The sequence below is a fragment of the Corapipo altera genome, unplaced genomic scaffold (genome assembly GCF_003945725.1).
Source record: "Corapipo altera isolate COAL_440 unplaced genomic scaffold, ASM394572v1 69, whole genome shotgun sequence".
In the NCBI taxonomy this organism is placed as follows: domain Eukaryota; kingdom Metazoa; phylum Chordata; class Aves; order Passeriformes; family Pipridae; genus Corapipo; species Corapipo altera.
In genome coordinates, this window is record NW_020884908.1 from 1,544,828 (window position 1) to 1,559,290 (window position 14,463).

General features: G+C 40.6%; 1 protein-coding gene across 1 annotated transcript in view; it reads right to left on the minus strand.

Annotated features, from left to right (window-relative positions):
* The window catches only part of NAA15 (N(alpha)-acetyltransferase 15, NatA auxiliary subunit), a 37,428-nt gene extending 23,021 nt beyond the window's left edge, over window positions 1–14,407 (minus strand). The window contains exons 1-3 of the mRNA XM_027652666.1: window positions 14,283–14,407; window positions 1,489–1,573; window positions 511–615 (exon numbers count right to left, since the gene is read on the minus strand). Of these exons, the coding sequence (XP_027508467.1) occupies window positions 511–615; window positions 1,489–1,573; window positions 14,283–14,336 (244 nt within the window). The 5' untranslated portion in view covers window positions 14,337–14,407. The remainder of the gene's footprint in view (window positions 1–510; window positions 616–1,488; window positions 1,574–14,282) is intronic.
* Window positions 14,408–14,463: the final 56 nt, after the last annotated feature.

A 14,463-nucleotide genomic window follows, 5' to 3' on the forward strand; every position in this document is an offset into this window, starting at 1 on the left:
TTACAATTCTTTTCATCAGAGAACTTTGCCAGTTAAATGTATAAGGTTCATATAACGTGCTGTAAGCTTTCCTTTTCACATACTGGGGGAGGAAATAAAGTAAGAGGATCTCTGAAAACACTACTAGGCTTACTTGAACACATTTTTAGACAAGTGAAGTGCTTGCACTTCCCGCACTCTATGACAAGTCTTTAACAATGTAATGGCAACTACTAATGTTTTTAGAGCAAATCACATGCTTAAATGCCCACCACAAGTTTAGAGCTGCAGTTCAATGATCAAAATAACACACAATGCAAGTCAGAGTAACATTTGAGCTAACTGTGACTGCAAGGAAAGCTGCAAAGCCCTTTGGACAGCTCAGACAATATTCTTATTTACTGGAAACCAAACTGAAAATTCTGAACTTCCAGTGTGAAGGTCAGTGGTACTGGTTATGCTATAAATCAAGTAGTTGTAGAAATAAACCTTTTCAATTCATAAGCAAAAGCCTTGTTTCAAAAAGGATACAGACATGACTCTTCAAGTCATTCCTTAGGCCTCTACGCACAAGTTCATAAGCTTCCTCTTTCTTCCCTAGACAGTTCAATGTTAGTCCTTTCATTGCCAAGGTTTCTAAAATAGAAGAAAAAAATGAAATAAGTATCAGTCATTCATTTTCATAGGTTTTAAGCTTAGTATAGCAACACTAAATATAGCATAAATGCAAATTTAGGTTCAGTCATCAGCATCGATATTTCCCATTCTTTTTTCCTTGTGGAAAACTATACTGTCAGATTATTTACTTAAGTATATAATACATGACAACAAACCTCATACATTACTTCCACCAAAACAAAGTAACATTTGATTTTAAAGGCACTAAAAACTGTCTGCTCTACAAACACTTGGAGATTTTTTAATGTAAAGGCCCATTATAACTACTCAAGTATTTATTCACGACCCTGAGACTTCCACACATCCAGTCATGCCAAACTAGTTGCAAAAACCCCACAAAACATCTGTGAACAGTGGAAAGAAACTTTCAACTCAGTATTAAGAACTAACTGAAAATACAGCAGAGGACAAACACCTTTTTCTTCTTTTGGAATAAGACTACTCCTTCAGAGAAGTGGCAGACCACAGAGATGACAGACATACTGAACAATATTCCGCCTCTTCCTTTCATCTTTCACTTTCATGTGAGTGAACACCAATTTCCCCTGAAAAGTGATCTAAGCCATACATACTTGTATTGAGAAACCTGCACCATGCTATAAGGAGTTTTAGACTTGGAGGCTCAAGAATGGCAAGCTACAACTACTGGTAAGATTAGTCTTAAAAATGACAAATCTTACCAACAGTAAGTGCCTAATGTGCAAGTTTCTGGACACTCTTAATGCTTCACGGGCAGAAGGTTAGCAGCAACGTGCTATCAAAGTTTAAAATTATTACTCTACTGTAAAGTACAGGGGAAAAAAAGAGAGCACATACCATTTGAAAACTTACCTCCATGTTCTGCAAACTTTGGGTTGGAAAGGATCTGTTTACAGAACTTCAGCCCATTTCTATACTGCTTATGTTCATAACACCTCTGTTGAAGAACAAAATACATTTATTCAAAAAACTGAAAGTATTTCTGTACCCCTGAGATTAAGCATCAGTGTAGCTAGGGATTTTAGAAGATGTATTAATATTTTAATGAACCCTGTTTAGTGAGCTTCCTGTGTTTAAAAAGTCTTTCCACTGCCAGAAAAAAAAGAGTATATGTTAGTAACACCATGAGTTCAAACATATAACTGAAGACACATCACACAGCAAATTCTCCGGAGACCCCACAGGAAGCATAAGTGACTACAGAGATTCAACTTTCCTTTAACATAAAAGCAAATCTTATGTTGTAACATATTTCTAAGCATTCAAGTCACTTTGACTCAATCATCTTGCACAGAAAACCCCACAAGACAACTTCCAACAACCACACAAGCAGGAAAGAATTTCCCCCATTGCAACTTGGCTTAACTACCTCTGAAAGCAACACCATCAATTTGAACACCACATATATCTCCAATACACTCAAACTTTCAAAACTAGTATATACCAACATTATCCTGCCATGGTGGAAAATTTAAACATTCCTCTAAAGTTTTATTAATCCAGTTCTAATGATTTGCTTTTGTGTGAGTCATGTCTGTCATGCAAAGTGACTGCAATGCACAATGGCACACAACATGAACTTTCACAACCCGTTCTAGTATTTTGCTTCTGTCAATTCACTTCCTGTGTTCATCTTTAAAAATATAAGCCAAAGGAGGAAGAAATAATGCTATAAACACCGAGTCACTTCAGCAAATGGTAGAGATTTCTTGTGTTTCATTTTATTCTAACGAAATAAACATCTATGAGCACAGGAGTAAAGGAACACACTTTGCTTGAGCATCAACCCAAATTCGATGGTAATTACAAAGTCAATCATAACAGGACCTCACTGACTCTGGTTGATCTGTCCTGGTGGCAGGATGGCTGACAGGGGTGTAAAAATTTGGTACAGCTGACAGCTTTCAAGTCCTCCTAAATAACTCGTTGCTCAGGATTCCACATTTCCTCACACTGCTCCAAAGTAATTATCCAAGAGTGTTCATAAGCACATATGGACACCATTTGTCCTCTAAGCACTCCAGAGGCAGACCCAACAGCAAAAAGTTCCAAAAATAAAACTTTACATGAATGTTAGGGAAATGCTTAAAAAAGAAAATGGCATATTTACAACTTCTCTGTTTTATGTTGCTTTTCATAATCAAAGGTGCTGTTTAATGTCCAGTTTTGTCTTTCAAAGCACAGATGGAAACATCAACAATAAACTTCAAAGGGGTAAAAAACTGGTAAAACACTAAATAGATGTATTATTTTCTAGGTATTGAAGTCATATAGCTGAAATAATATGGCTGAAGACCAAGATGTACCACAAACCAAGGATCTTGATTCCCCTACACTGCCACCACCCTTTAGAGAAAGGCAATCATGGAAATGGAAGAGGAGAAGGAAGATGCTCAGATAGAGCAGGCAAGATGTACTCCAAGGGGAATGTACCAAGAAAAGAATGATAGAATAGCTTGGATTGGAAAGGACCTTCAAAGATCTAGTTCTAACCCTTCCCACCACAGGCAGGGATATCTTTCACTACATCACTTTCTTCAGTGCCTCATCCAACTATTACTTTGAACACTTTCAAAAGACAACTGAAAAATCACCAAGGACAGGAGAAGTCAGTAGTGCAACCACATAGCAAAGGAACATTAAGGTATGAGAAAATCTGTATAGGCAGCTATTTTTTTTCTTATTATTATTAAACTTGGCTGGGTATTAGTTATACCTTTCAGTCATTACCTGCTTTCAAGTAGCTGGCTGAGTCACTGTAATCAGCCACAGGTCAGAGCTGACAGAGAGCTTACAGGTGACAACACAACAGGATCTAGCTTTTTTTTTTATTTTAATTGAAACCATCAGTCATAGAAGTTACACCCAGGCCTCCTCCCTGAAAAGTAGAGCTGCCATTTGCCCCCACCCAGGTAGTTGTGAAAGCAGCAAAACCTGTCACAGAAGTGGTGCAGCCACAGGAACTGCAGAACGTGTCTCCAGCGTAACTAAGGCCCTGTCAGCAGCAGAAGGGGCACTTTGGGGGTTTGCAGTTTGGTTTTAAGTACAGCTGCTCAGATGTCGGCTATGAACACAACATCTTATCTCTAAGCAGTTCCATTTAACAAACTCTACCAGTCTTTCACCTTGAAGCAAAGTCACTCAAGTTGGTATATAAGCTAGAGATAGGAAATATAGGAACATAAAATTTTCTCAGGGTGATACAGAACTCACGATGAAAGGTAGCTTGTAACAGAGCAAGCTCACTGAGAATTCTAACAAAGTCTTCCTTTAGGCTTCACAAAGGAAAAATTGGCAAGTTTATATCCATTACATCAACAGAAAGGTTCCCATCAATCCAGAGAACACTTGGATAGGACCAAGAAGTTACCAGGCACCAATCACATACCTGCTCCTCTTGCAGCAGAAAATGGAAAACAAGCCATAGCTGTGTATATTCCCCAGTGAAGCATCCTAGGTCTCCATTTTCAGGTATTTCTAGATCAAGACAAGTTGGAGTGATTTCCTATATACAACTTCTCCAACCTTTCAAGTTCATACTTCAAGCCTATTTCATTCTGCTAATGGAAACATTTCAAATTGTGTCATTTTATGACTTTCCTTATTCTGTGTATACACTGTTACGTTCTGACAATGGAAGGAAGGGAACAAATGAAATTGAGGTCATGTTTCATTCCTCTTCAGAAAAGAGGAGACTGTTTCCTCAAAGTGGGCCCAACAGCATCACTGAGATTCCACTACTTGAAGCCATGATCATACTTAACTCATTATCCAAAGAGATTACGGACTAACGAGCTTAAATGAAGGGAGAAGGAAGCTAGGAATGCAGCATATGCGACCATGGCTAGTACAAACATCACTGAGCCTGTGGCTTCAAGGAACAGAAACGTGAAATAAAAATTTTTTAAGAAAAAGGAGACAGAAAATACTGAAAAAGTGAAAGGAAGAACAAAAAGAACAACACAAGGAAAGATGCGTGTGAGTAATACACAGCCTGGGAGAGAAAAATCTTTAAGGGGAGTCAGTAGTTTTTAAGTAAGAGGAGAAAAAAGAATGAGCAATTTAAACTAAAAAAAATAATCACAGAAGCAGGAATGGTGACATCTTAAGTATTCTTGGGACATAAAAGGATACAGGCGTTCAGGAAACAAATATTCATCTGGGTAGCTTGTCTCCTCACAGATGAATAGCTTGTAGAAGTCATTCCCTACCTCCAACCCTTACTTTGGGACAGCTGTTCTGCAGAAGTAACATATTTTTCTGTTCCAGAGATATCTAAAAGAGCACAGTTGCCTCCTCTAAGCTGAATTCCTGCACATATAAACTGCCAAAGCCATCAGTCAGAGCCTGCTTATGATGCTTAACAGACAAGTGCTGCAGCTACAGCTTGTGACATCATGCAATGAGAAAACATGAAAGCTAAACTTCTAAAGAGTGAGGTTAGGGCTAATGTGTTAGAAATCAGAATCTGACCCTCCCTCAGTACTGAACCTGTTACACATTTGCTGTCCTTCAAAGTTTTTCCTTTAAAAAGTTAACAGATCTTTTAAGATATCTACCAAGCTTTTCTATACATGCTGTGGCCAGAATTACAACCTATTCCAAACACACCAGGATTCTTTTTATAACCCTTAAACTAATTTTCCCTATTCACAGCAAGGAAATAACATTTGCTTTAATACAATTCTACAAAGAATTGATAAGATGAGGCAGGCAAAGTATGACTCCTTCAAAATCATGCAAGGCCATAGCAGGTAGGAAAGAATTTGCATTTGTGCTGCTCCCCCCAACAAAAAGTATTTATTTGATGGATTTGAATGCATGGCAATTACCAGACAGAGCGACGGGGAAATTATAAGGAACAGAGATACACAATATTCTCCAGAATCCCAAGTCTGAGATGGAAGGAGGCATTCAGATCTCTAAATTGTATCAAGGCATCTGTGCAGACTCAGATTCTGGCCAGCAGATGCCTTAAACACACACACACACCAGCTCATCGTGCCAAGTGTGAATGAATTCCTCCACGTTTCTTCCTTGATGGCTGCCATGAAGAGAGGTGAAAAGACTCCCCTATTTACAGCTTACCTACATCTAGACAGCTAACTGCTGGATGGAGTTTGTTCCCCCCTTGCCCCAGTTTTCCAGTTGTGAATCTTCCCCCCATCCACTCTCTATATCTTGCTACCAAACCCACAGCTAGAGAATAAGACTGATGTGGATTCTTGAACTACTCCAGGTACCCACAAGGTTACAAGCGATGGCCATGCTACTGATTATAGCAGCACTCAGAGCTGCTGACAATAGCACACCCAAACTTAATTCAACAGTGTTTTTGTAACACACTGTATAAACAAATACATTGTCACAAGTGCATTTGAGAAATTTTACATTGTTGAAATGTACACAAGTGGGCTCTTCACTTATTTGCTGCCTGTAAGCAGTCAGCACATTCTACCTCTCAAAATAGACATTTCAATGGACAGATACATATGTTTCCAACTAAAATCCAAGGATAATAGTCAGGTGCACCATTTTGACATGCAGGGATGTACCTCAGCATCAAACACACAGCACACAGCAGACCAGACCCTGCCACTACACATGAAATATTCTGCACATATTCACATCCAGGGGTGCAAAGCCTCTTTATCACAAAGCAGTCTTCAGGCAATGCAAGCATTTAATAATTAAACTAAATAACCTAATAGCCATCCCAACTTAAACCAATGTCTTATTGGTAAGACATTTTATAATAACTACACTGCAGATGAAAGTGCCTTGTACATTCAGTAACATCAATAGTTAACAGTAGCTCTAACTCAGCACAATACCAGGAGTCACCAGGGGTCGTCTTTGAAGCTTCACAGTGAATCCACACTGCCACTAAGTATAAATCAACCTATGCAAAGAATCCCCTGGATCACAACACAGAAAGTAGAGAACTGCCTTTCCAGCAGGGACACTTGAGAAAAAACATGTAAAATCTAGCTGATTCAAGGGGGTTTTAAAATCAATTTGCAGCAGTAAAACAAAATTAAAAAGTCTCAGAAGAGTCCATCCAGGCTGGATTTTGCAGCTGATTAAACAGATGAGAAGTAGACTCAGAAGTGTTTAATGAGCAAGCTGATGATAAGTCACAGAAGAACAAAATAAAGGAGAAGCTGCCTTTTGTCTTCTCACCTGGAAGCACACAAAACTAGAGGTTTTTCCTCAAGAGTAAGTACCAAAGAAAAGAAGCTACCATTTGCTTTCTAAACTCACAAGTGGGAGCACTGGGGTGTTATTGACTTATTCTTACTGGGACCAGCATAGGTGGTTGTAAGCAAGAACAGGGTGAAAGTAAAAAGGATATGGCAGACCCATGTGGGTGGGATGGGATCACATTCCCAATTGTTATGCCTTTTTGAAACTGAACAGGAACAAACCAAGAGTGTGCAATTTCTATTAAAAAGACAGAATTTTGCAAAAAAACAGCATGAAGAACTTTTAACTGTATTCTCTTCTACAACTCTGTATTTTCCCAGGTCAGACTTTTAACTCCAACTTAACACCATTATTTCTAAACTCCCATATCTGCAAATTAACTGAAGTAAAATAAATGCATACCACCTAATGCCCTAATACTTAAAAATCAACCAACCCAAACCAACCAACCAAAAAAACCCCACCAAAACCCCCACAGGAAATCACTTCTTGCTGACAGTAATGCAGTAAAAGTAAGCATCCTAATTTAGTCAGTGCTGTGATAGACTAGCTGAAGAATATGATTTTCTTCACTGAATGAGTGCCAAAATTGGATTTAGCCCCAAAAGACAGCAGAGCTGCAAACTTTTCTCATTACTAGTCCACTGTACTCTCTCTCTCAGCAGTGATATTGTAAAAAGCAACATATTGCAGATTCTCTGCATCACATACAAGAGTTACCAGAACAGCTGATCCACATATGGGCACAGGGGAATATTTTACTTGCATCTGAAAGTCCCCAGGAGGAAGTACAATGGAGAACAAACGGGCTGCTCATTCAGAACAATTCATGGATTTGACACTCTGCTATTCTCTTCCCTAAGGGTTCGTGAGGCTCCTCGACTTTGGAGGAGGAGCTGGACTAGATGACCTTTAAAGTCCCTTCCATCCCAAACTGTTCTATGATTCCATGACAGACTCTTTCAACTCCAGCAGTGTGCTCCTCAGAGGACTCTCTAGTTTCTCCCAGTAGCAGTCATGCACATGTACACTTGTGGCATCACACAGTAATGTTGGCAAATACAATGCTGCAAGTCCTTTGGCAGCAGAAAATGTCATCATCCTTGGCCTTCACATGAGCTAAGGTGTGCACTTACAGTGCATGACATGTACATCTGCCACTCAGATCCAATCTATCTCTTCCAGCACAGTTCAGATGCAGCACTTAAAAGACAGTAAGTCCAGGTGCTGTGCAGCTCAAGGCTGTTTTCCAGCACAGTTACTCTCTCTTCAGCTAGACTAGATCAGGTTAAGTCACTAAGGTGCACTAATTCAACCTAAATGTAGTAAAGAAGATTCTGATAGCTGGGAGCATTAGGAGCTACTACTCACCATGAATTAGTGGGTCTTTTGAGCACTAACCATATCAAAGAGCTCAGCAGCTCCAGGCAAAAGCTTCCACCACACTGATTCAGTTTTGTGACAAATATAAGACATATAAACTCAAAGACTGGAAAAACCCACACAAACCTTAGGACATGCTAATGATGAAAAACTATGGAGCAAATTTGCATAATTTTTGCTGTCAAACTGAAACCAACCATCCTCTTTCATTGCTCTGTGGTGTTGACTGACCAAACTCTTCCGTGTAAGAGACAGCTTCAGCAATTGCCTGACAGTCCCTAGCAATTTCTAGGGAGTAAGAAATCCTCCTCTGCACAGCATGTCTGAATTTTTGGAGCGACTGATACCTTCTTAACTAGCAGTGCTTCGTATAATACAATGGGAGGAACAGAACAAGTTCAAACTGAAGTTAGTTAAGAGAAGGTAAGAAATATGTGCACCTTTTCATCCAATATCGAGGCAGCAAAAAAAATAATCTATGCTTTTGAATTGGTCTCATTTCTTTATTTAACAAATCCAGCTGCAAATGGGGGCTGAGAAATAGTTACAGCTCTTCTAGAAGACTAGAAATCTTCACTTACTGAAGACAGAATTTCTGAAACCCGCATTATTCAACATCAGCTCTGTTGGTCAGTACTTGACTTACTTTAACCTCTTTTTCTTGGGGAGAATTACCATGAATTTGGCCACATCAACTAAGCTCAGCTGATTTCTGTCCATGACCCTGGAACCCCCGATGTTCAGACTTCACCTGAATTCATCAAGAAACTGACTGTACCCCACAAGAGGTCCAGTATGCACAGAGTATGTTTGGTTTTTAATTATCATCTGAAACAATTAAGTACACCAATTCAAATTCCAAGACATGGCATGAAAGGGACTAAAGGAGCCCAGGTTGTTTTGGAGTTACAGCTGAGTTGAAACGTGGATGTATCTCACAAAATAGTCCAAGGTACATGGTGAGGTGACATTTTCTACTCATGTATTATGTGCAGAGCTCTCTTCACCCTTAGCACTGAGGTATGAGATGTAGTCTGGTAGCACCGAGCCATTGCGAAATAGTTACATGTGTCTGTTAAGATAAGAAAGGTGGTTCTTCAACATTAGAGGTTCACTAACTTGATTGTGTGGAATCACAGAAGCAAACAGAAATCCTTGTTAACAAGTCCCACTGACCTCAGTTTTAAGGGTGGCAATGAATAATTGTTGATTTTCTCTAAATTCCCCATCAGCAAAAGCAGAAAATATGCAATTCCTTATTTTATCCCCACTCCTGCTGCATTGACAAAGGGCTGTTGTGGACAGGATTTGAACCTGAGATGCCCAGAAAGTGCCATCAGCAAAAACTCATGAAGAAAAGCTTCCAAAAACAGGAATAAACACAGCTTGATCAAATTCTAACCAAAATAAAGGGTAGCACCATACAAACAGAACTAACTCCATTGCCCCAATTATGATTAGTTTCAAATCTTATAAAAAACATTTTGGGTTCAGTATAGAGTATCTACAGTCATAACATAAGACTGGCTATAATCCAGTGTGAAGAGATTAGGATGTATTTCTGTTAATAAGTCTTTTATTTTCAGCACTGAAACAGGTAAAATTATGCCACTCCTCAGAAATTTACAGTAGGGAATCAGTCAAGTTTCTACGATTTCTGGCAGTTCTGATGACAACAAATGGCCTAATTTGGTGAACAGGCTTTATTACCAGCACTATTGCTCAAGTGAATCCTTAATGGCATCCTAAAGTCTCAAACAGTAATTAATTTCTTTAGCAAGTTTGAGAAATAGTTCCGAAAAACAGGATCAGTGATTCTGCTTAAAGCAGCAGGTCTGTTCTTTACCTCCATTAAAATGTTTCAACCAAGACACAGTTTTTACTACTACTACCATTGGCCAAGCAGGGTATTTCTTTTGGCAAAGAAAAACCAAGTGATTGACATCTCAACAGCCAGGATATTGGAAAAGCCTTGTTAGCAATTCCATATTTCAACTGAGACAGTACATGGCGAAATTCCAGTGAACATACTTCATCACTGTACAGTCATGCAAATGCAACAATGATTGCAAGCAAAATGAGCTAATTTATTTGGCTACTGGAAGGTGAAATTCTGGAAATGAAGTCTTTAATCTTGAATCAAGATCACTTAAGAGCAGATTTCCAAGTCTGCCACCTCAGTGATCCTAAACTCAGCACCTGAACTTCTACATACAGAATATAGCTTTTAAAGGACTGGTGCTGGTGAAAGTATTAGCAAAGGAGAAGCACTGGTCTGTCTAGTTTTAAAGTGGAGGGACAGGGAGCAGATTCTGGAATGAAGAAACAGGAAGATGGCCCAGCAGGAAGGACTTGGCATATTTACAGCAGAGACATGGAAGAGACGCTGTTCTACAGGCTTTTTTATCATTAGGAAGTTCCTGTATCTTTTAGTAGGACACTTGTCAAAGCCAGCATGGAGAGGAAGACCACCAGCTCAAAGATAACACCCTCAAGCACAGCAGTGCAAAAGCAAAAATTACCATCTAAAGGTGAAATTCAAACATCCCCTTCCTGCAGGAGACACACACTGGATACTCTAATGTCCACTGGAGAGAGAACTGCTTCTTAAAGGGACTAAAAGAAAAAACTCTTCCACACAATATATGGCACCTCTAATAGCTCTGTATTTAATATTTCTTCAATGCATTTTCAACATATTTAACTTCCACATCCAAACAAAAAGTTAATTGAATATTATCTTTGGGATTTGTGAAATAAAAGTGAACATCATTGATGAATTGCACCTGACCAGATACAGTGGCTGAACAATTTGGCAAAATGCCAGGAATGTTCATCAGTTATACTGAATTAAAAAAAATTAAAAATCAGTCTATCTTACTTCCTACAACTACTAGTTCTATACTTGATAGTAAGGGAGAGTTGAAATGGAGTAAACTCCATTACTTCATAGTGCATCCAGCCTTCTGTGTACCAAAAAGCCAACTTCTTCATTTCTTTGCTGTGTTTAGTATTCTACCCTTTCCTCTGTCTTCACCTGAATTCTTCTCCAGTAATTTCTGGACCACCTAGAAGTTATGTGTGTTCAAAAGAATCATTTTAAATGTTCAAATGTTGAGATCCACTTTTCTTCTAAGTTCCTCAGAACCTCTGAGCAGAAGAACTGGAACATCTACCTGTAGACTTAACAGCAAACAGTTAAAACTAGAAAAACAGTGTAAGCTAGACACTTTCTTTCAATGGAAGTGCAAGTTTAAGTAGAATGGTGATTGCTAATCCTGTGGGTGGCTTTTTTATTCAAACAAATCTTGCAGATCCCTTTCCCGTTGTACTACAGGAGCTCTACATCGTAAAATGCCTTTCAAATGGAAAAATGTTTCTGTTAGAACCTCCACATACCTGTAAAGTGACTGGAAGAGGTTAGTCTAGTTATAGTGTGTTGGAACATGCAAAGGCAAAGTGCACACGCTTCTGAACTCAGCATTTGTCAGTTGAGTGGAAATGCTGGCTTGTGAGCAAATCCATATGCATAAGAAACGTCCTGATCATACAGGATGTTTACTACTAAACAAACAAGAAAACCAAACTCTGAGAGCTAATTATTGCCCTTTGCCATGGAAAGCTGAGCAGTTTGCTGCAGACCTTAAGTGTTTGTGTTACAGGTATATTTCTTAAAAATGGCAAAAAATGAGGCCTCAGGAACTGAAAACACACTCAGAGTCAAGTTGCTTTTTTCAGTTTTATGCTTCACTTGCAAAAATACAAGGCAGCTACCTATTTAACTCCTGTGTTTACTACCTCCATGAAAATCAGAATATGAATGGTTTTATACTCCTGGTTAACAGCCTGTGTACCACTAGTCATCTATCTGAAGGGTAATGCATCCTTTCAGAAACACTTGGGCTGGTTCTCAAAGCATCTGGTGAAAAAAGATCTCATCCAGATGTGTTCAACAGAACATGTGTCAGCCTGGGACAGGAGGCAGCATGTGCTGAGCCAGGGCCAGGCAGTCAGGCCACCTGAGGAGGTGGTAGGGGGCTCAGAGGTGCCCAGCTAGAATCCAGCTCCTCCTGCTGCTGTTCCACCAGCCATGGACCACGGGAAGAGGTGGCAGAGGATTAAGTGTTACACTCTCCAGAAAACAAGGCCTAGAACAAGGAGAGGCTGCAGGAAGAGAGAGGTGGAGAGAAGGCACAGGAGCAGGGAAGTGATTTTTCCTAGGGCCTGCACTGATAAATGGGACTTCCTAAAAGACGCCTTACTAATTCAAGGCAAACACGTAACCAGAAGTTCACAGTCATTATCCATAACAAGGCAGACAAGCAGTTCATTAGCCAAAATTCCAGCATGACCAAAAAGCAGCTTCAAGCCTTTTTTATTCACCACATGTTATAAAGCCAACTCTTTACAGAGCAGTCTTAAACACCAGACTACACACCACAGGCTCATCCCTGCAAGATACAGGAAAATATCAGAATGACAGAGTAGCTTTTAGCCTACCCAGTACCTCAAACTCTTGTATTTTCATTAAAGATTTTCAGTTAAAAAAAAGGAGAGTATGAAGAAACCTGCTTGTGCTGGGGCACACCTTTCTCTTTTCTAATCTGAACCAAATTAGGAAGCTTCATCTAACTCACAGCTGCTGAGCCAGCACTTTTTCCAAAAACACTCTTACTCTCTGCTTGTTCTTCCACACAAATACCCAGCCACATCCCAAGCCTAAGGAAAATGAAAAAAAAAAAAAAAAGGCACCAAAAAGCAGTCAGATTTAAACACAGACTTCTTGATTCAGTCTGTCCTGTGATCACACAAGCCATCCTCAATGCAAAGGAAGATGGATCAGTGAGCAACAAGGTTACTACTTCTCCAGCTCATAACACACCAAAAACTACACACTTAGTACAAGGTCATACCAACTCCCAGGCAGGGCTGAATCTTTCAAAACAGAAATAAATTGTATAGCTCACTGTGTTTACTTTTTAAGCCTAACTGAAGCTGTGTGTCTCAAGATGAGGTGCCTGTGCATAGGAATTTCTAGGGCTACCCATTTCCTTTTCACAAAATATTTTGGAAAAAGAAGTTACAAAAGATTGTACACATCCCTCCCACCTAAGGAGCACAAATTTACAGAGCCTTAAGAGTGCTGTTATTGTCCAACAGGACAACAGTACTCATCTTACTTCTGATCTGTGGAAGGACTCAAAATAATAGTGTAACTCTCTTTGAAAGGGAACATACTTAAAATAATAGTATAAGACTCTTTGAAAGAGAACATGAAATTTTTAGACACAATTGACTTTTCTGAGAGAAAACAACGTAGTGCTTGACCCAAATAACAGAATCTTCTAAACAAATTTACTGAAGTTGCTCACTATCAAAATTCTGACATTTCCAATTCACCCCAAGTCCTTAGAAATGCAATGTTCCTGCAGCGACGCACCAAATCTGAAACAAGTTCCATAAGATGCAACTGAACTGAGCACACTTTGATAGTGTTTGGACTGGACGCTGTCTTAAACCCATTCTAAAAAATCAGATTTATTCCCTAAATCCCATTGAACTTCCTTTCACCCACACGCCAGAAAAATCGACTGTCAAACTTTCCAAACAGGAGTTGGCTGTTAAGTTAAAACTTCGGCAAGACTTCAAAAAAACCTTTATCCTTTCTCCACTTCCTCCTCCTCCTCCGAAAGCCATCTTCCCCACCGACCAAAATCTGACTTATAAGCAAAAAAAAAAACACAAACAAACAAAAAACCAAACAAAAAGAAAAGAAAACCAAGCCCAGGCAGGGCGGCGGCTGCAGCGGCGGGTGATGAATGAAGAGGCCGAGGGGGGACTTCAGGGAGCCCGGAGTGCGGGTCACGGAGGTGGGGAAGGGGAATCGCGGCTCCCCCGGCCCGGGTGGGACGCGGCGCGGCCCACGGGCAGGAAGGAGCCGGGGCTGGGGCCCGCCGGGCCCGGGGCGGTGTCGCCGGGGCCCCGCTGCCCGCCGGCCCAGGGACACGGTGCAGGGCCTCCCCCCGCTCCCCGCGGCCTCCCGCCCCGCCACTCACCAGGATGCGCTTGAAGAGCGCGTTCTCCTTGGGCGGCAGGCTGACGGACGGCATCCTCCCCGCCGCTCCCGCTTCCGCCGAGGCGCTCCTGGGAGGCGGGTGGGCGGGCGGGCCCGCGTCCCGTCCCCGCTCGCCGCTCGGCCGCCGCTGCCGGGAGCCTCCCCCGCCGGAGCGCGGCGGC